Source organism: Sceloporus occidentalis, unplaced genomic scaffold, assembly GCF_023333645.1.
Source record: "Sceloporus occidentalis isolate IW3139 unplaced genomic scaffold, rSceOcc1.0.p SCAF_7, whole genome shotgun sequence".
Taxonomy (NCBI): Eukaryota; Metazoa; Chordata; class Lepidosauria; order Squamata; family Phrynosomatidae; genus Sceloporus; species Sceloporus occidentalis.
The window spans coordinates 60,256,672-60,280,011 of record NW_028316987.1 but is presented as its reverse complement, the minus strand read 5'-3'; the positions used below and the strand labels follow the sequence as shown (position 1 = coordinate 60,280,011).

General features: G+C 40.5%; 1 protein-coding gene across 2 annotated transcripts in view; it reads right to left on the bottom strand.

Annotated features, from left to right (window-relative positions):
- Positions 1-8,303: 8,303 nt before the first annotated feature.
- The window catches only part of MACC1 (MET transcriptional regulator MACC1), a 43,517-nt gene continuing 28,480 nt past the window's right edge, over positions 8,304-23,340 (bottom strand). For both annotated transcript variants that reach the window (XM_089533103.1, XM_089533105.1), the window contains exons 4-5: positions 19,584-19,772; positions 8,304-10,585 (exon numbers count right to left, since the gene is read on the bottom strand). In XM_089533103.1, the coding sequence (XP_089389229.1) occupies positions 10,373-10,585; positions 19,584-19,772 (402 nt within the window). In that variant the 3' untranslated portion in view covers positions 8,304-10,372. The remainder of the gene's footprint in view (positions 10,586-19,583; positions 19,773-23,340) is intronic.

The window sequence follows — 23,340 nt, the reverse complement described above, 5'->3', positions numbered from 1 at the left end:
TCCTCCATGCGGCTGCGCAGCCTGGAACAGAGGAGGAGGAGGAGGAGGAGGAGGTGTGCCTCCTGTGTGCGCCCGTGCCCCCCTCCCCACCTCCCTGCCACCCTCCCCCGCCTCCCCGAGCAGCCACACCACCCACCTCCTCCTCCTCCTCCGTTCCAGGCCACATGGCCGCACGCAGGAGGCACACCGCCTCCTCCTTCGCCTCCTCCTTCGCTTCCTCCACGCAGCTGCATGGCCTGGAACGGAGGAGGAGGAGGAGGTGGGTGGTGCGGCTGCGCGGGGAGGCAGGGGAAGGTGGGTTGGTGCCGCGCAGGCCCCGAACCGGGGGCTGGGGGCCAAACCGGACTGGGACCAGGAGGGGGCCCCCAAAAGCGGATTTGTCCCAGGGGCCACCAGGATATGGCATCCCTACATGTACTCAATACCTTGAGATTTTTCGTGGATGCCCTTTTCTGAGTAGTTCCATCTTGCAAACATTCCTTCAACAGAGGCTTTGGAGGAGAAAAGCTTCCTCAACAAGATTGATTGACAACAGAATGCCTTTCCTAGAGATGCTACCCTGGTACCTTCATTACTATCTTTTTGGCAATGTGGATAATCTGTATGTTTTCTTGGATGTTTAAAATCTGTTGTAGCTTTTTAAAAAAATTTCAGTACCATTGGACCAAATGAGACAGACAAATCAAGGCAATAGGTTATGAGAGCAGAGACTTGTGACAGCAAAGTGTTAGATGTCAGAGTTGTGTGTTCCATGTGTCTTCTTTACATTCATTAAACTAGCCTGCACTGTCCCATTTCGGGAACATTTAGTTGCCACTCTGACCATCATCTGTAGGTGGAACAGTGTGAGCACCATCTTGTTTTTTACCTCAGGCAGAAAAATATCTCGGGCTAGCCCTGCTAATTCATATTGCTTTAGTTTCCATTGTTTGCCTTTGTGATTTTGAATGTGATTTCCTAATGCTGGAGTTATTACTATTTTTAGTATTATTGGTTTTAATTTTGCTAGCTTCCTTAAGAACCTTTTGTTAAGGACAGCTATATGAAATGTTGGCAACAGATGAAAGAAATGATTAACCCACCAGACTAAGCAATCTTTTTTTATTATTTAAGATAAGAGGTCAGCAATTTGTGGCTCTCCAAATGTTGTTGGATTGCAATGGCTATCTGCCTTAGCTATGGGAAAATCAGTTGTAAAAAGTGCCTAGAGGCAAGTCCATCAACATCTGAGGGAGCACAGTTTCCCTACTTCCAAGATGATTGTGGTTTTCTTTCCAAAGATAAAACCTTCTCCTGTTTCTGGCTCTGTTTAGGGCAGGAAGATCTGGATTTCTAAGCACGCCACCAATGCTGGAAACTGCAGTTCCTAAGGATAAGGCAGTGAGTCATAGTTATAAACAGTAAGCAACTCATGTCCCCAGTTCACTCATGACTGAAAATCTGTTCAGTATCACAGCAGCCATACAAAACAGATCCTAGGCTTCTGTGAATTCATCACCCTTCAATCTATGCTCTAGTCAGCACTTTTACCACCTGAGGAGAAATTTTAGGCATGCCTGATTAACTGGATGCCATGCAAATTAGCTGCAATAAGAACCAGAGTGATTTTATGGGCATGAAATGGATGCAGAGGGGTTTGGGGGTTTTTTTTTGGTTTTCTGGTTGTGTGTGTGTTTTTTTAACAGAACAGGAAAGCCAAGAATGCACACATCAAGAATGCAATTTTTCTAGGAGGTTTTAGGAAAAACAGAATCTTGCTTACTGATTTACTGCCTTGTAAAGTTGAGTACGCTTTAATAAAAGTTCTCAAGCTTTCAGAAATTGTTTGGACAAACATTTACAAGTTCCCCTTGTCAGATAAGCTATGGATTGGCCACACAGAACCATATCTCATCACTATAGGAAAAAGATTTATGCTTGGTTCATGTGTGATATAACAGCGGAATAATAATTATTTGATGCAACAAAGAAATGCTGAATAAAGCACAACATTCAGTTCCTTAACCTGAAGAGCACATTTTAAACTCATAATGCCAAATAACCCAAGGGAATAAAGTCCTACGCATACCTTCAGGCAATCTTATGTTCTCAGTGGGCATTGCTGAGGCATGACCTAGTTCTAGATTACTAGTTCCTATTTCTCCCTCTGTTGCATTGCATTTTATTTTAAGTTAGAAAGTGTTTTAATGGTCTGTTCGCTGCAGATGATGATGATGATGATGATGATGATGATGATGATGATGATGATAGAAATGAAGCAAATGGTAGGGGGAGACAACTGGCCTGACTTTACCTTATAAAGGCCTACGCCAAAAATAAAATGATGGAGAGGAGAAAGATTAACACTCCCAAGCAATCCTTAAAAGTAATTCACTTCAGAAGGAATTTATAGCATCCATGTTAAAAGTTTGTCAGATGTATATCAAATAGTCCATTATTCATGATGGAATTCAAGGTAGACTATATAGTATCCCACCTCTAGTTCATCTCCTATACAAACACTGGCTAATGTTTGTTGTTAATTGCCTTTGCATCAATCTTGATCCATGGCAATCCTGCTGATGAGACATCTCCAGGACCCCTGTCCCCAACTGCTCTGCTCAGGTCTTGCAAACTCAGACCCATGACCTCCCTAATTGAGTCTATCCATCTAGCATAAGTTATCTCTCTTTCTATTACCCTCTACTTTTTCTAACATTATTGTCTTTTCTAATGAATCATGTTTTCTCATGATGTGGCCAAAGTATGACAGCCTCAGTTTGATCATCTTGGTTTCTAGGGAGATATCAGGCTTGATCTGTTCAAGGATCCATTTGTTTGTCTTTTTGGCTGTCCACAGTATCCTTGGCATTCTTCTCCAGCACCATATCTCAAATGAATTTATTTTCTTCTTGTCCAGTTTGCTCAATGTCCAGCTCTCACATGTGCACATGATGGTGGGGAATACAATGGCTTGTATCATTCTAACTTTAGTTCTCATTTGTATATCTTTACTCTTTAGGGTCTTTTCCAGTCCTTTCATAGCTCCTGTTATCACACCCAATATATCCTGCATTATTTTGGGGTACAAATATTTTGTTCTATTTTACTATAATAGCAGTTATACAGAGGCCATAAGCATGAACCTGGAAATGTCAGATGCCCTTTAAGTGAACTTCTGATAACTGGTCATAGACCTGAGGGCATGTGGAAAGGATCCCTGTAACTTTATGGCTGTGAATATTGCTGCTTCCCCACCCCTTGTAGTGTGCATTTCCTCTTGAAGGTCACAGACAAAGGTTTGTTAGCCTAAAACGTTAATCCAATCTTTTCCCATTGTACTTTCCCACACTCCATGCTATTCCAAATCCCCTGGAGTGGTCCTGATCTTATTACTGCTTGATTAAATCAATATCACTGCCATCAACCAAAAATATTCCTTTTGTAACTTTGAAATTAAGCACAGGAATGCTGCTGGATTTCATTTTGACCCATCAACACAGCTGGCTGCGTCCCCCAGTCCCCAGCATTTCAGGCAGCCTTGTTGAGCCACTGTCACTTTCATCATCCCCTAATTGGACATACACTTCTGGACTGGTAAAGTTTTGTTTACATCAACCTTGCCACAAACTACTACCTTTAATTTTTTACTTCTTGTGTGTGTGCATGTGTAAATGATATTGTGCGAATGGTGATTTCCCCCTTTGCTGTACTTTGCACTCTAAGATGTCTAGTTCTTGGACCTGTTATACATGGGCGAGATCCCAGCTATCATTACCATAGTCATCTCTCTGGTCCCAACTGAGCTAAATTAATTTCCCCATTGAATACAATTTGTGGTTGCCCTGTCATGACCCTCTACAATTTAGGTAACACTGCCTTTCCCATTCCTAGTCTTCTTCTGATCTCTTTACTGCCATTTCCATTCTGATCAATGTTAGAACAACCAAATTTTGCTTATTCTGGGTGGAAGGTAAACTTCCCTAAATGTCTGTTCTCACAATTTCTTCTTCCTTTCTTCCTTCTTTTTATCCTGTTTTCCCTGCAAATATATTATTTTTCAACACAATAAATGTTAGGATATTATTATTATTAAACTTTATTTATATAGCGCTGTAGATTTACACAGCGCTATACATATATCATGACCCACATGTATTTTCCTTGACAAATCCTTCTCACAAAGTTGCTCAATTTGTCATGGCTGCAGTGGAGACTGGTAGCTGCAATCTCAGTGGGGTAGTGAAGCTACTCTGGGTTTTAGTCTGAAATTAAAGAGCTATGCAAGATGTTGAAGCCATCTCTACAGTAAATTCTTCTTTTTAAAAGTGATTCTCTTGGGATTTTTTACTCTGTTTTTTGAAGAATAGTCTTAGGAGTTTATTGCATGCCAAAATAAAGTGACTTATACCTGTCAGGATACAGTTGCTTATGGGATGCAATTGGGAATTGTCACATGGAAAATGCTGCCAATGTGGCTGGGTGACTGCATCCCGGCTGCATCCAGGCTCCCAGCCATGCTCAGTAGGCTGATTTGCAAACACAGAAAGCTCCTGGTTTTGAAAAGTGGTGGGCTAAGAGTGGCTGGGAGCCAGGATACAGTCACCCGGTGGCATTGGTGCCATTTTTCATGCGATAGTTCCCAATTTCATCCCATCAGCAACTGTATCCTGGCAGGGGTAAATTGCGTTATTTTTGCATGTGATAAGCTTCTTAATCTGCTGTGCATCAACTTTGGACTACTAGCAAGATGTGAAGTGATACACAAAGAATGTCCATGCAGTTGCTTTTGTTGCATAAGAAGTCTGCTAATTGAGATACAAAGCAGCTTTGTGGCGAAACAGTTAATCTATTTCATACTTTTCGGCCATAGTTTGAATTTTGTGATGAATTTGAGTGCATAAGAATCAAGCCAAAACCAATTTTATGTATCCCCACACAACCTATCATACAAATGTTTCCTTGCTGTTATGGATGAGGGCTGTGAAAACACTCCTTAGAGCCCCTTTATCTTGCCTGTCTTAAGCTAGGAAGCACAACCTATTCTCAGTTTTATGAAGTTCAGCTAATTATGGCAAGCATGCAAGGAAGCTTCTGGCATTTTGTGGAAAATGTCACCAGTTACTTTGAAAAGCTGAACTGCCAGTAATCCTGTTGGTATATTATTTATAATGTCCCACTTTCATCAATATTACATCACTGCAGTGAACTATCCAAATCTCACAACTATTTTATTGCTATTTGGAAACTGAAAAGTAATTCTAGCCTTTTTCCCCTCCTCTGTGCAGACTTTAAACATGTCTGGATTCTTGAAGTACTGAAAAGTGGTACTGGTGTGTGTGTGTCAAATATCTTGTCAACTTCAGGGTATGGAAAGCCTTGCCATATCTTTAAAGTAAAGGCCTCCAGGTTTGTTCTGACTTTCACCCTCACCTGCCAGTTTTTCATATCTTCAGGGAGACTTGAATCTGGTAGTAATGCATGCTGTTCTGAAGCAGACCTTTCTATATGATTCTTTTGACTATGTGAATTGATTGTCCACTATGATTTGAATGGTAAATCAGCCCAGGAATCCCATTTCTATGCTCAGAATTATCTCATTACAGCAAATGACTCATTTTATGGCACAAGTGGAAACCCTGCAATTCTCCAGAAATTCCAGATCAAGCCAAACTACTTGGCATTTTTAAAGAGATGGCTCAAAACAATATTTCTATTCCCAGTAGCCCCCCAAAGCCTAGCTGATGTTTAAGGATTTCTAATTCAACAACATCTGGCAGACTACTCTTGCCTTCGGGATTGGCCCAAACAATGTGTTACAGAAACTGTGTGCATATGTGATTTCAGGTCTATCTCCAAACTTATCTGGACTGCAGTCTTCAGAAACACCAGCTACTCAAACTATGTGTGTTTCTCAACGTGTTTGTATCTGGCAAATACAATCAGACGATTGTAGATTTGCAAGGGGATAACAGGCCAGTATCATTACCACACAAATGCAATGAAAAAGTATTGCCTGGAGTGCCCCCAATCCTAGTGTGTCTGTGGATGGTGATATCATAGCTATATAAAAGATTCAGGCTTGGAGCATGACTTTATTAATACAGTGAAATATATTATAGAACCTCCAGAAGCAAAGCACACCACAGACAACCTGTGGAGTTGCCTATAGTCCTCAAGAACTATTTGTGTGGGTTTCCTAAAGGGATTTAATTTGGGATTTCTAATTTAGAATCTGATTTGGGCCTTTTGTAGGAAGCAAGGATATGAACTGAACAGATCGTTGGTCTTCCCTATCTGCCTCCCACAATATACTTCCTAATGCAGATGATATGGTAAGGAGAATAGCAACAGTGCAGAAGTATCCTTAAAATAAAACCAGCATGAGCTGTAGCACTGTAATGCTAAAATCTGCCATGCAGACACTAATTGAGATAATCTTAACAGTCATGCCTCCAGTGAAGAGTTCAATATGCAAGTAGCTATGGTCATCTGTATCAATAGGTATTTTCAAACATATCCTGCATAGGTAGACATATATCCAACAAGTAATTGGACTACATCTCCTGGAGTAAACCATCACTATCCTGCCTTTTCAGTGTGGCAGCATCCTCTTCCAGTATGAACATTTCTGTGTTGGTGGAAAGTGGAGGGAAGCAAGAGGATGTATCCAGCTGCTTTTCTATAGTTTTGTAACATGTATTGTAATATGTATTGTAACAGGAATCCTCCGGAAGATCCCAAGGGTCGTTGGAAGGTTCCTGAAGATTACATTATTGCTGGGCACTCAGCTAAAGCAGAATAGTTTGACATATCTCAGTTGTTCCCACTGCTCTCCATCAAAATAGATAGGGCTCTCTTGGGACCATCACACTGAAAAGGTGAAGGGGGGGTTTTGGGTCATTGCATGGTTGGACTAGGACCCTGACCTTTGAAACAATGAAAACAGTAGGTTGTGAGTTGTTATTTATAGCATTTTAGTTTGTTCACAGAATGCCAGCCATGATGTTGTTATTCTTATCTCCCTAGAGCTCATGATGGGATGTGAAGTTGTATAAATACTACATCAGTTTGACAACCCTTTAACTGTCAAGGCTCCATCCTACAGAATCCTGGGCTTTATATTTTGGTGTGACATCTAGAATCTCTGCTACTTTTCTAGCAGAGTTCAGGGCAGCATCCACTAGAGCTCCTTGGCAGAGAATTATCACCAAACTGCATGTCACAGGATTTAGAATAGAACCATGACAGTTGAAATGGCATCATCAGTCTTTTGATTCATAAGATCTTTAGACTTACAGTGTAAAGTAAGAAGTGATTAAATGCCAAAATCCAGTCTTGTAAACCATTAAGCATGAAAACAGATAATGTAACATTATTTCCAATAACAAATGGGAAATGTATGCCCCCACTCCACCCAATGCTGTCAGAGTACCAATTCTATCATCCTTCACCAGTGGGTATACTTGCTCCAAACTGAACTAGCAGTGTAAATCTGTGCTTCATTTATGGAGAAAATCTGTGCTTCAGTAATAACAAAGACATCCCTGCCAAATTTTATTTTTAAAACATTTCTCATTTATATTCAACCGGAGAAACTGGAGTTGGAAAGGAAAGTCAACACCAATTTCCAGCTCTATATAAATGAAACTCTTAACAATACCTAAAGAATACTACATATTGAAACCCCATTTCCTTTCTTCCTCTCTCTGCTTAGGATTGTGTGTGTGTGTGGGGGGGGGGAGGCACCTTCAAGTTGACTGTCAATTTATGGCAACCCCATTAATTTTATAGTTGTTTTTTCTTTTAGGCAAGGAAGACCTAGAGGTGGTTTTGTCAGTTACTTTCTCTGGTATATTGGTGGTCTTCCATCCAAGTACTAACCAGAGTTAATCCTGGTTAACTTCCAAGGTCAAATGGGATCTGGTGTCTTTAGGGTAATTGGGCCCTCTGTTCATTTAATGTGGATTGGATCACATCACCTAATTCCCATCCAATTTGCTTGCTTTGCTGTTTTTAAATAATCTTGTGGTTTTGAGAGAAGTATGTACATTTCAGCTTCCAGGCTCCCTTCAATACCATATCTTACATTAATTTTCGATAACATTTTTTCAGAGAGTCTGCTACATAATTAATCATGCAATCCTGTCATATTTATGCAACAAGTTCTCACTCTGTTCAATAAACTGTCATGGCCACAGGACTGCAACCTAGTAAAATTTCAGTAGTAATAGAGGCACACACAAGTATAAAGATATAGGTCCAATGAATGGCATCTTAGTTCTGACATGTCCTAGCTCCCAAATCAGAATCAAATGAGTCTATTTAATTCAAATATACAAAATTTATTTTCAAAATGGTAATAACAAAGAAATCAGAAAAAGAACTGATAACACCAGTTTCAAACCATGCTTCAAGAAGGAATAAAGTATATTACATACAGGGTAATCAAAGCTGCCTTTTTAGAGGATTGTTCGTCTCGCCTCTCTTAAATTGACCTTTAGTAGTCAAAATCCAACTGGGATCACTAATGTAGTAGTTGGAATCCCTTGGACTGAAACAAGATACTGGCAAGTCATCCAACATTCCTATGCAAACTCAAGTTACTATTGGTGGAAAAGTCACAACCAAAACAAACTATTTAACAAAAAGCATAGGATTTGGACAGTTTTGTTGCACAGCTGGTAATATTTTATTATCCAGAATGGTGAACTTTCCTAAGAGAAGATAATCTCTTAAAAAGTCCTTCAATTATCTTAATATATATTAATAACATCCTTCTGTTTGTTAATTTTGCAGTGTAGAGCTAGACATTCTATAATTATTTCTTTTAAAAATTCATTAAACATATTGGTTATAACAATTGTAATCTAGAATACACACAATCCCAGTGTGTATGGAGTTTGTAAGCGGTGGGTAATTACAGTTATGCAAGAAATGTTTTGTGTAGTTTAACAACATAGACGGGGAGTGTACTAGCATTACATTATTCTTCTCCACACAACCAGGAACCTATTTTTTTCAAGGTTTCTGATCTAGCTGACAACATCCAGCTGACAGTATCTCCCTGTTTCTAAATATTGCTGTCTATGTGAGAAGAGCAATGGGACTGTCTCTTCTCTGCCTGCATGTTTAGTTAAAACTACGTAACATCACAACTCAATGATTTTTTAAAATGAAAAATATGTAATGTATACATTGCATGTGAGACTATTTTTCTAGCCCCTAAGAAGTAATTTTTAAAATTGCAAAAAGGTGGTGGATTGTTTGTTTTTTGCAAAATAAGCTTTTTGTTCCAAAATGTTTCCAAAATGACTTCTCGGGGCAGCAGAGGGCACTTTCACCATGTTAGGAGCATCCTTGGGCCCCACCCAGTAAAAACAAATTTTTCAAAAGAGGCCAGAAGTTGAAAAAGTATTTGGGGGGGGGGGGATAAAACTACCACTGGCCTTGTCCACTAGAAGATTTTGGGAACTTCAGTGCACAAAGTTTACTTTTCCAAGCTCTGCGAGAGAATTATCCTTCCCCCAGACTGAGAACTAGATGTTTTGTTGCCAGTAGCAACACTACCTCATGGGTAAATGTGGGCCAGTGATAGACAGCCAAGACAGAGGTCTTCAAAACAGCCTGGATCTACTAGCATGGAAATAGCCAGAGAAGTCTTCCGGCATACTATCGAACAATAATAAAATCAAACATTGAAATAATCTTCCTGTTTTTTTTTTTAACAGCAACCATGTGCATACATGATGATTTCCTAACTGACTTTGGGGCAAAACAGACCACCCATTTGGAGAGGTGTCTCGCTGCCTTTTTCCTCACTGCATCGGGGCCATGGCAACCATACGCTACGGCTCCGATCCAGCAGTTTTAGATGCTCCTTTAGCACACATGTCTAAACACTGCACCAAAGGAGCACTGTGACGCGACACCCCCACTCTACCCTGAGGCTGGTGTTAATGCCGGTCTGTTTAGCCCCTTTGTCAGGAATGACACTAGCAGTTGAATGCAACAATTTCTAGTGAAAACTCACTTTTCTAAAATAGTTTTCTTAACTTTGCTCCCATTTCACTAGAGCTGCATTTCCAAAACATTATTCTACAGTCAATCACAGGCTATTCAACTCACAACTGTTGCCATCAACAAGTACTGAGAAATGTTGCACTCGGTATACAGATAGGAATGAAACAGGTAAAGTTGGTTGTGCCTGAAAATTAAATGGCTCAGTTTTTTGTTGATTTTTAGACTTTTTTTTTTTTAAAAAAGCTATACCCAGGAGGCATAATTTTGACAAAAGGCACTAAATGGTTCTTAATGGAAACGTCCCCAATTAATGTCTTTGCATTTCAGGGAGATGAATTCTAGGACACCTTTCCAAAATAGAAGACAACATTTATTCTTCATCCATTTTAGAGAAAGCATTTGCTTGCAGAATCTCCATGCAGTTGACCAGAATCAGAGCTCCAGTTAGTTCTCGCCACTGTTTGGTCACAGGATTTTTCATTTTATCTAATGCAGACTGCAGATCTTGCAACATGTCTCTGTAGCTATCTCCATAGTGAGCTCCCCAGGTATACAGAAAGTCATACGCTGGTTTCCACATCATCTATAGTTGAATAAATAGCAGGGAAGATATGTTTAGATTCACAACAATCCAACAACAAACAGGAAACTTTGGGTGTAACATTGGTTAGAAATCCTGAAACTACACTCAAAGTGTTGTCAAATACACATTGTCCAAACAAAAATATTCAGTTTTCATTCCTAATTAAATCAGAAACCACATGAAATTTTTTTAGATTACTGTCAGCTTGAAAAGTATTTTGAACCTGAAACCAAAATATGTATAGCTTTCACATCTCACTGGGATGTCTCCCCTAAAGGTGAGTCTATCCAAAAGGGTCTGCTCTACAATTTAGTCACCAGATCCATTTATCCAGTTATACCTTTGTTTCTACACATCACATAATTGGCTCTTAGGCTAATTTTCTATGTCCTACTTTACAGAGGACAATCTTTCATCTGACAATTTTCCAGGAGACAGTCTTACATTTGAAGGGCCTGAGAAGAAATCAAGCTTGAATTCCTGCTAGAATCCAAAATGACTAAATTGAAGCTGTCATACTTTAAATACATCATAAGATGGCATGGCTGATTACAAAAGATGATGATGTTCAAAGAGTGGAAGGGAATAAGAAGAAGACCACATTGCAGGTGAACAGACTCAAACAGGGAAGAGGTAGTATTGGAGGTTCCTCATTTATAGGGTCACCATTAAGTTAAAGCTGGCTAGATGTAAATAACAACCTTCTTGTTCTGACGATGATCATTGAACAATACATTTTAAAATTGTCCAGGTAAGCTAAGATTCAGAGCACTTCTACAGTGTGGGACACCAGTCCTCATGGGTGGGATGTGAGAAGCCTAATGGAAAGGGAGAAGAAAATGAGACCTCAAGCTACAACTATTTCTAGATATGACATTTTTCATAATAAAACTTGCAAAACAACTGTCAGACAGAAAGAGAGAACCAGGCTAAATGAACCATTATTCTGATTCATACAAAGAAAAATTTTAATGAGACATAGAGATCACTTGAGAGAACTATCTTCTTCAACAAATTAAACAGAACTCCTTGGTCTTATTGTTCCCACATTTTTACAATGTGAATTTGCCCCACTAGGATTTCTATTGAGAGCAAAGGCCCGTTACAGACCGCCCAAAAGGGGCGGTCTTGGGCCGCTGCCGGTTGCAGTGCGGAGGAGCCACAGCAGCCAAACCGCATGAGTCCTCCGCGCTGCAAAAAAGGAGTGCAGAAATCGCACTCCTTCCGGCAACCCGGAAGAGCCGCCGCAAGTGCCAAAGCGTGCACTCGCGATGGCTCTTCCGGGTTTAGACGTCTGGACGCTGTGCGTCCATTACGTCAAGATGGCCGCGCCCGTCTGTATAGGGCGCCGCCATCTTGCCGTATGGAATACGCGCGAGGGGCAAGGCGCGTCCGGAAGCGCCACCCCTTGCGCGTATTCCTGGCACAACTACGGCGCCGCTTAGTCCCGTCTTTAAGGCGCCAAAGTAAGATTGCCAAGGCACAAAATGGCAGTTCAGGTTCAGCCTATGTATTTTTCTCAAGTCTCCCCTTACAATGTCAATAAACAACAGGCATGTAATGGATGTCTATGACATGAAATTCACAATACAAGTACTGACAATCCTGAAATTAACTTGATAGGGCACAAAGCAGTTCTAGAAACTGGTACTTATCTTTAGAGATAACTAGTACTTGTCCCTAGAAATGTGCACAGAGTAGTTTTGAGAAAACTTGTAGGAATGCAGAATGGAGGGATGGGGGTGACAGTGAGATTCCAAGTTCCGAGATTAAATATTTTTTAGTGGTCTTTCAAAGGGTGCATCAGATTATATTTCAATATATATGGCATTTCTACTCTGTGCCTAGAAAAGTGATACAAACAGAAAATGAGAACTGTTTAAAAACTGATATTTAGAAGCATCATTTAAAAAATGTACTGAACTCCATCTGTGAAAAAATATCCAAGACATCACCTTTAAAGCTCATCCAGAATTGGCAGTGGGGGTAAAAAGTAGAGCACTGATTGTAACAAAGCCAGAAGGCTACCATCAGAGATGACTCTTACACAGACAGCTGCTGTAAAAATAACCTTGAACTTGTAGGTCTTGGACTTCCTGGATCAAATGTGTTAAATTAAGCTTGATTCACAAATAAAACTAGATCCTAGTTGTGCAAACTCAGCCTGTACTGTGAAAGTCAAGCTGTGTTTGTGCCATCTTGTTCCTTCTCATCTATTTTACAATTAGAACTGGAGGCAGGGTGGAAAGAGACACACTCTTATCACCCCTGCACTTAGCAGTCAGAAGCTTTTTGCAGAATGGCAGAAAGTAATGCAAGAAGAGCTGCCTCTGTACAAACAGACTAAATAAGCAATACTATTTTTAAAGACAGAAGTCTACATCTGACAAATGTTAACTGAAGACAGGAAACCTATCAGTTGACCTAATCAGTTAACTGATTCAGAAAACCTTATGACATTTGGAAAAGAATCAAAATAAATAACAAATTAAAATGAAAGAGAATGCTAGATATTTACAGATCAAACTGGTGAAATCAAAACACAGATCTCTGTTCATTTAAGCTACTCATAACAGAAAAATAAGCAAATATTAAACAACATAATGAATAGATTGAAATAGTTCAAGATTTTCCATACTTGGGCTCAACAATCAGAGCAGAGATTTAAGTCAAGAAATCAGAAGAAGACTAGGACTTGGAAGGGTAGCTATCAAGATCCTGAAGTGTAAAGCTTAAATTATTAAATTATTTAATAATGATTAAATAATAATTAAATACTAAGTTAAGATTGTCCATACCATCACATTTCTCATTTCTATGTATGGTTGTGAGAGCTGGACAGTGAAGAAAGCTCATAGGAAGAATTTCAACTCATTGGAGATGTGGTGCTGGAGAAGTGTTCTGAGAATACTGTGGACCACTAAAAAGACCACTGAGTGGGTCCTAGAGCAGATCAGGCCCAAACTCTCGCTGGAAACAAAGATGGCTATAAATTGAGGTTGTTGTATTTTGGCCATATCATAAGAATGAAGGATGTACTAATACTTGGTAAAGTTGAAGGAAACAGAAAAAGTGGAAGACCACATACCAAATGGATAGACTCAACGAATCTGCAGGAATGGAGCAGGGTGGTTGAGGATAAGGTGCCTTGGAGGTCTCTCATTCAAAGGGTTGCCATGGATCAAAGTTGACTCAAAGGCAGTTAACAACAACAAGAACAATAGAAAAAATGAGGAAGGGGATTGTCAAACAGCCAAAGGCCAAGTTTGCTTTAAGGAAAGAGCTATCCAAATGACAAATGTGACATTATTTTATAGGTTTGGCTCTTTATTCCCTGGCTTGCTAGATTAGCAAGTGTTAATTTTTTCCTTACTCATGGGAAAAATTCATTGGGCTCTCTATATTCATGCGATCCTACCTATGGTAATCTTCATTAGAAGTCCTGTTCAGCATGGTTTCTCTCTTCTGAGGTTAGCTGTCTAGGATCTAAAGGGGCAGGATTCTGATGCTGCAAGATCAATGGATAGAGCTTTCCATGTCCATTTGCTCAGCAAACCCTCTACAGCTGGTTTTCAGATGAGAGCTGAACCAAATCCTGCTTGCCTAAATACAATTCAGCACATCCTGAGCCATGTCAAATGCTGTTGATCAATGTTTCTCTTCTGGTTTAATACAGGCTTTGTGCTTTATTTTGTTGGTATATTTTTGATGTATGCAATACTCAGCCATATTGGAAATGATGACTGATTGGACAGTATGAATAAATTTAAAAATATATATTGGCACTACTTATTGAATGCAGCTACATGTCTCTAAATGAGAATAGACAGAGAAAGTACAAACACTACAAGGTTCAAGATTTGATAATTTTGAATTCTTGAACTAAAATGTCCTAAACTGTACCCTGCAGATTAAAATGCCTATCAGAATGTAACCATTCAAGCCATTTTGCATTGCTCAACAATTTAAGCCATACTAAAAAGCATGTTTAAATATGTACAGTATTTTCTGAGAAATTTCACATCTAGAGTCCTATTTAAATATGACTTCTAATAACTATTACTGCGGGCCCTTGCCTTACGCAGGAGATCCATTCCAGACCCCACCAGGTAAGGCGAATTCTGCCTATCCTGGAGCCCCATTCATGTGAATGGGGCTCATGCACGGCAGCTCAGGTTTTAGCCTGGAAACCTCAGGGTCTGGGACATTCCCTGAATAAGCACCTCTAAAGCTGGCTCCATATAATATGGGAGTACAAAACAGTACAAATTATATGTGTTCTGGAAGCCTATACACAAAAAACTGTATGTGAATAAACTTCCCATCTGCTGATAGTCATGTGTATGGAGGAAGAAGGGGACCACATCTCATATGGCTTCAGGTGTGCTAGCCTGATCTTGGAAACTTCGGTGGTTTGTAGACCACCCTTTTGGGGCGACCTGTACCCGCCCCTTTCCCTGCTGGATCGGGGCCTCAGCTGCCACAGTGGCAACCTCTGAGGCTCCGATCTGCCGCTTTCCAGGCCGCAGGGAAGCAGCAAAAGGCCGCTTACCCGCGGCCTGGAAAGGGGTGTCCTTGGGGCTTCATGCCCCAAGGACACCCGATGCTGGCGGGGACAAATAGAAAGGGGCCGTTCGGCCCCTTTCTGCTTTGCGTCGCTGGTGCAGCCGTCTAAAGGCAGTGCCCAGCGACACAAAGCTGGAAGGAACTCCGTTTCGGAGCTCCTTCCGGCACCGCAGAAAGGGCACCCCAGGCGCCCTCACATGGCACCAGCACGTCACATTCACGCCGCTACATTTGGAGGCAGCACGATCGTGACGTCCCAATGGCGGCACCCATGTAGAATGGGTGCCGCCATTTTGTACGTACTAGGTATGTACTACGGTTAGGGCGTCTGGAAGGGACGCCCTTTCCTAACCCTAGTATGTACCTAGTACATACTTTGCGCGCGTTTGGAATGCGCCTTCCTTTCTTGGAGCACAACTCCCAGACCTCCTCAACCATCCTGGTTTATAGATTCTAGGAATGGCTATGAGAAGAAACTTTTTCAAATTCTGATCAGGGTGTAGCTCAAGTTTCCTAATGGTAGTGCTCGGGCTGATGTGAGAATGTTTTAAAGACCTTGAGCCTTAATTCCTTGAAAAAAGAATATCTATCTATCTATCTATCTATCTATCTATCTATCTATGCATGCATATGGAACAATGAGAATACCCATAATAGTTAAAAACATTTACATACCTGGGGCTGATCTTTCATCATTCCCTGACACAGAAACCTCACGTTGAGACTATTTCTAAGTAAGTGTAAATAAGATCATCTGCAATTTTCTGAATGAGGGGCCTCTATATTCCATCAGCAATTAAAGTGTTTAATTCCAAAAAATAATGGTATTATATGCTTCCTGTATTTGGATAGGGGGGTTATCTCCTAAATTGGATAAACAACAGGCGAAGTTCCTGAGGTCACTGTTTCAATTTCCAAATTGTGTTCCTAATTGTGTGTTATTGCTGCAAATAGGAGAAAATCCCTTATCTAGTAGATCTTGGTGGCTTGCCCTCAAGTTATGGGTGAAGCTATACTCAAACATCTGGCACAATGTAATTATATTAGCTCCTCGTCCAAATACATACTGATGTAAGCTGCATATATTGCTCTCTTCCCTTCTTTCTAACCTGGGCTCAGATATTGCTCCTAAATCCTTTATATTAAGACTACTAGAGATAGCTTTCTGTAAACTGCATTTGTGTTCTTTTGTTTCTTGATCCCCCATTATGATGCACATACATTATGACAGCCTTTCCATATAGGGACGGGCGCTTTCCATCCAGCTTAAAATTGGCCATTGTAAAACCGCTGATAAAAAAGCCCTCCCTAGACCCCCTGATTCACAATAATTATCGGCCTATCTCTCTGCTGCCATTCTTGGGAAAGGTGATCGAGAGGGCGGTTGCCATTCAGCTTCAATCGGTCTTGGATGATACTGATTTTCTAGACCCATTTCAAACTGGCTTTTGGGCGGGCTATGGAGTTGAGACTGCCATGGTCGCCTTGGTCGATGATCTCCGTCTGGGCATGGACAGGGGAAGCGTGTCCCTGTTAGTGCTCTTAGACATCTCAGCAGCTTTCGATACCATTGACCATGGTATCCTTCTGGAATGCCTGAGGGAGTTGGGAATCGGGGGCACTGTGCTCCAGTGGTTCCGTTCCTACCTCTTGGGTCGATTCCAGATGGTGCAGCTGGGGGACGTGTGGTCTGATAAGAGGGCCCTTACATCTGGTGTCCCTCAAGGAGCCATTCTGTCCCCCATGCTATTTAACATTTACATGAAACCGCTGGGAGAGATCATCCGGAGACACGGGGTGCAGTGTTATCAGTACGCTGATGACACCCAAATATGTTTCTCTGTGTCTCCGACTGATGCAGTGACCAGGGATGGCATCTCTCCTCTAGATGCCTGTCTGGAGTCAGTAATGGGCTGGATGAGGAAAAACAGACTCAGACTGAATCCAGAGAAAACGGAAGTACTTGTGATAGGTTCCCCGGGTCCAGGTTTGGAAATTTGTCCACCTGTCCTGAACGGGGTCACGCTTCCCCTGAAGGACTCTGTTCGCAGTTTGGGGGTGCTCTTGGACTCGTCGCTCCACCTTACATCTCAGGTGGATGCGACGGTCAGGAGTACCTGTTATCAGCTTCAGCTGAATTAGAGCCCAGCTAACCTCCCCCTACCCTTCGACAGCGATGGCAGCTGGTTGTCGGGGTTTTAATGTTGATGATGTGTTTTATTGTTGATTTTAATATTGTTATTGATATATGTATCTGTATTTTATTGTATTATAGTTTGTTGTTCACCGCCCTGATCGTTGGAAGGGCGGTATATAAATAAAAACTTTATTATTTATTATTATTTATTATATGCCAGCTGCGACCCTACCTGGGCCGGGGGGACCGTGAAACGGTGGTACACACTCTGGTAACCTCTCGGTTGGATTTCTGTAATGCGCTCTACATGGGGCAACCCTTGTACCAAACCCGGAAGCTTCAGTTAGTGCAGAACATGGCAGCCAGACTGGTCACTGGATGTTCCAGGTCCAGCCATATAACACCTGTTCTGCGAGATCTGCACTGGCTGCCTATTCGCTTCTGGGCACAATACAAGGTGTTGGTTATAACCTATAAAGCCCTAAATGGCTTGAGCCCAGGGTACTTGGAGGACCGCCTCTCCCCATATAGTCCGCCCCGCACACTCAGGTCAGCCGGGAAGCAATTTCTGAGGGTTCCACCCTCGAAACGCTCTACAACTGCACAGAGGGCGTTTTCTATCTCAGCCCCGCAGTTATGGAATTCGCTTCCCGAAGAGCTCCGCTCGACCCCCTCCCTCAACCAATTCAGGAAGATACTCAAAACCTTTCTCTTCAAACAAGCTTTCCCCCAGTTGCAATCACTTTTTCTCCCCCACTCCTTTTGCACCTGCACTTTGGCTAGTTTTTGTAAGGTTTTTAATCTGTGTTTTTAATTCCTTGTTTTAATCTCTGATTTTGTTTTATATTGTATTGTTGATATTTATCGTTTGTTGCTCTATGATGTTGTAACCTGCCTTGATCTCATGGAAAGGCGGGCTAGAAATAAACGATTTATTTATTTTTATTATTATATAGCCAGTTATTTGGTGAGTCTGTCTCTAGGATTGTTTTTTCTCTAAAGCTATGTGCAATGTATATTCCATAAAACTACTTCATTATAGATTTGCCGGTGTTCCTTACATTGAAAGAAGATGCCCATGTAGTAACTCAGAAGTAGAGTCTATGGAACATATTTTATTATACCATAATTTTTACAACCAGATTTGACAAGCCAAAATCTATCCATTAAAGATGAATGGAAAATCTTTCTTACATAACATTTGTGTTGGAAGATAAATGCCTAAATGCCACTCCCAAAATTGCTAAATTTTCTGTCTGAGGCAGCTAGGATTAGGACCTTCTATGTATAAAGGGACATTTAGAGACAGATTTAGATAGGGCTGAAGCAGATGGGGCAGTAGGAGCGGCCAGAGGCCACTCCCATCCCAATTGCCCTGGAACTGCAAGAACCAGATGCCGTGGTCTAGATGGTGCCCACTGCCATGGTCCTCAATGGGCCACAAAAAGGAGCTGTAAGAAATTGCTCCTTACATGGCTGGTTTTGGGCTGCATTCTGTGGCCCCAGCGCAGCCTTGGTGCAGAGTGATCCGGGGGAAGGCTCTGTGCACTTCCCACCCCCCAATGGGCCTGATGGTGGCCCTTTGGAGCTGTCTGTTTGAGGCCTTAGATTTAGCAACTTCCTTGAGTCTTGTTTTATCGTGGAGAATTTTATTGCAGGAAATTCTGATGACTTGTATATCTTAATAATAATTTATTATTATTATTATTATTATTATTAATATTCCACTTAATCTCTAGGAATCCAAGCGGATTGCAACAGTAAAGCAAAATTCAGTTAAACGAGAATACATTAAAAATTCCAAGATCCCCATCCCTCCGCCCAGTCATAAAAACATAATTAAATGCTAAAATGAGATTAAACCAAGAAAAGTAGTTAAAAACATTAATATACAATTACAATTAAAATGAAATATGAGTTTCAAGCAGGGTCTGGGTAGAATAAAGATAAAGATGGGGGATAATGGGAGAAAAAGGAGGGAGAGGCAGGTCAGCAATATCTTGACTGAATGCCTAAATTTTGGGTCTATAGACAATAAAAATTATGACTGACTGACTTATAGATTTTTTTTAAATCCAGCTGGAATGCTCAGTATGTGTGTACTTTTCCTACTTTTACAAATGTAATATATTTTTATATGATTTCAAAAACATGCCCAAATGTTACATCAGAAAAAAGAGCAGGATCAAAGAAATTTGTGTAGAGGACGCTTTCTGATCTATCTCTCGAGTCTAAAAATGTATTGGAACCTTTGTAGCGAAATAATATACAATGAAAGGATCAATTAAACCTTACCTCTGGAGGAACATCTCCACTTTTTCCCCGGTGGGGAGCTTCATAAGCTTCAATCTGTTGCTTTGTGAGTCGGGCTAATTTTTCAGCCAGCTCCCTCCAGCCTTTTCCAAGCTTCACGGCTGAGGTAAAAATGACTGTATCCTGGGTAATGCGCGCTAGCAATCCTTGGCAATCTAGTTTCAGAAGAGCCTGCAACCACAAATTTGATGCTTATCTTTTCAAGCAAATAATTACCAAGTGCTTGTGTTACAGTTTGGAAGATTAACACTGAGGAATTTTTCTGTTTTTTTTTTTTTTTTAGTTATATGGAAAAGAATGTGTATGATCCCAGCCACAGTTTAGAAGGGTTATTTTAGTGTATCATAATTTCCTATATTTCCCAGATCCTAAAGTCCAAAGTAAGTTTTCTAAACTTAGGCTCTGGTATTCCAGTGAGTTTTCAGAATTAACTATATCCCTTTAGGTTCAGCTGAATTGACTCTCTGCTTATCCAATTACATGTATTATTTGAAACATATTAGTAAAATTTTATTCTTAAGAGGAAAGAAAATTCTACAAACTCTATGTATGATGTTTATCACACTATACTCTTAACAAGCCATGATTCCAGTGTGACTCCTCTAGCTGCCTCCTGCTGCATTCTGGGATTGGCAGTTTTAAGGAGGGGTACAGTATTTAGAATTCTCAGGCACAGAAGTTCTCTGCCTGAGAATTCTGAATACCCCTCCTTAAAACTGCCAATCCCAGAATGCAGCAGGAGGCAGCTAGAGGAGTCACACTGGAATCATGGCTCGTTAAGAGTATAGTGTGATAAACCTCTATGATTCCTGGATGTCTAGACACTCTGTGTGTGTGTGTGTGTAGTCAGGTCGAATAAAGTTCAACAAACGTGACTATGTAAGGTCCAATACACTATGCAGAAATAATCCAGTTTGAGACCACTTTAACTATCCTGATTCAATGCTAGGGAATTCTGGGAACTGCAGTTTTCTGAGACATTTAGCCTTTTCTGTCATAGAGCTCTGGCGCTACAATAAACCATAATTCCCAGGATTCCCTAGTACTGAGCCAGTCAGTGAACCCTCAGTGATTCTATGTTTCAGAAATATAATTGAAAAGTACATGTGTGTCAATAATATGTGTATGATCTTGTAGCATATGACATGTGAGAATGCCCATTTTGTACGGTACAAGTAAGCATCATCTTACATTGCCATTACATTGCCAACATTTAGTTGAAATAGACAATTTCATTCTAAAGAAATACAGAAATGAATTTTTGGCCATATGGTCTGCTTCTAAATGCCTAGCTCCTATCTAATGTACTTCCCTCTTTCATTTGTCTTTTTTTTTCCACTCCTTGAATTATAATTTAAAGTCCAAAAAAATTATCATATCTCCAGCCACAAAAGAGAGTGCTTTTGAGGTGGTGCACACAACTGCCATTGTAAGTTACATACAGTTATGTCCACTACTTATACATTCTTATTTAAGAGATACTGCCTTTCTTAGGCAGAAAGTTGTATTTGTTTAAAAAAAACAGCATAAATGATACAGGTTGAAATTCCCTTATTGGAAATACTTGAGACTAGAATTTTTGAATTCCTGTATTTGCATAGACCAGGGGTAGGCAACCTGCGACCCGCGGGCCGGATGTGGCCCGGCAAGGCCTTGGGACTGGACCCAGCCCGGTCCTGCCACTGATTGCCGCCGGAGCCTTTGGCCTCTCGCATGAGGGTGTGGGGCCTTTGGCCTATCAGGAGGAGGCGGGCAAGGGGGGGCAAGCGGCGGGCAAGGGGGGCAATTGTCTATAGAAGCCTCAGAAACATGCATTTATATTAACATTTTTTTAAAAATCAGCAAATTTTTTCGCGTGTCCTCCATTTTTTAAAAAGTGTCCGCCATTTGAAAATTTTGTCCTACATTTGTCCTGGTTTATTTATTTAATTATTTTTTTTAAAAAAAAAATATTTAATTATTTATTTTTTGGCTCCCCCCCCCCCCCCCAGTTGTCTGAGGGACAGCAACCCGGCCCCCAGCTCAAAAAGTTTGCCTACCCCTGGCATAGACAGACAGACAGACATTTTGGAGATACGACCCAATGTATATATGTTTCATATATACCATGTTCACATAGCTGAAAGGTAATGTTATACATTATTTTTAATAATTAGAGTCATGAAACAAACTTTGATAATACTAAACCATAAGAAAGCAAAGGTGTCACTGTCTCAGCCACCCAAAGAGAATGTTTTGGTTTTTTGGAGTATTTCAGATTTTGGAATTCTAGATAAGGGAGACATAACCTGTATTGTTAGCTGTACCAAAACTCCATCTGGATAATGAGGCTGGAAAAAAAGTCTTAAGAGAAGAGAAGCTGAAAATGAGAGAGAGGATTTTTACCTGCATAGAAATAATGAGAAGTCCTTATGAGGGAGAAAACACACATTTGCAGTTTCTAAAGTTTTTGTCATTCTGTGCAAGATGATAATGAGCAGGTCAACAGCAAAACAGGAATAATATCGTGGAGGTTTATTTTTCAAATCCACATACCTGACAGTTTTCGCTCTTATCTTTTTCCTTTCAAGTTAGTGACATTAATTATTTATTTGACAGTTCTATAAGATCCTGTTTCAAAAATATGTACTATGCCAAATCATCCTGACTTTTCTACCAGTAAAAGTGTATCAAACTTTGGAAAATGTCACAGGGTACACAGAGATTTACCCTGTTATAGCTTTAAATAGATTGGAGTGGGCAAAAACACATGTACACACTACTGTCATAACTAGTTAGCAAAATAGTCAGACCAAGAGATGATTAATCAGCCCTAAAGCATCTAGTAAACTTGATTAGTGACTGGGAATTTTAACCTATATTGCTAGTTACCTATGTAAAGCAGGGAAGAACTCTGGATCACCAAGGATGACGGATTACCTGGTAAATTCAGTCCTCTAAACACCACATTACATTGGATTACACTCACTTAATTGGCTTGACTTAAAATTGGGAGCCTGCCACAGTATTTAATAATAATAATAAATAAAACTTTTATTTATATACCACTTTTCCTCCAGATCTATTTGAGACTATCTGAATAAGTAAAATTCAAAACATACATTTATTAATCAATCCACAAAGATTTTTTCCACATTAGATACCATGATACATTTTATTCCAACAGTTAAAAAAAGGAATCCTAAGAGGTGGGTCCTTTTTCATTGTGGCAACTGAACTGTGAGATCCTCCTGACTGTTCTTAAAAAATGTTGACACATTTTGGGGTGATTTTTGACTGAACCACTCAAATGTGCAACATCCTCCTAACCCACACAACACTGTACATTCCAGATTTGGTAGGATGATAAAAACTGGTCTTTCTTACAGCCCACCCTCCCCATATGTGGGGAATCCGTTCTGGACACACACACACACACACACACGGGGAAAAGAGCATATGCTCAAGCCCCATACAAAATAATGGGGTGCATGCTTGTGGTGGCACACAGGGCATAAGCGCCCCATTACTTCTGCTGGGGCTTGCCTTCCGTATAAGCTCAAAGCTGCAGAAGGCAAGCACGCCTAAGGGGAGGGCTGACTGTATTTGATGTCCATAATACAGAGAGCTAAACTCTCTCTCTAGCTGTTACAAAACGTAATGAAGTTGGCTAATCAATTTATCATAACTTTTCAATGTGCAAGACATTTTTGACAATGAGAAATTTAGAGTACTTATGTGGTCAAAAGGTACATTGGGG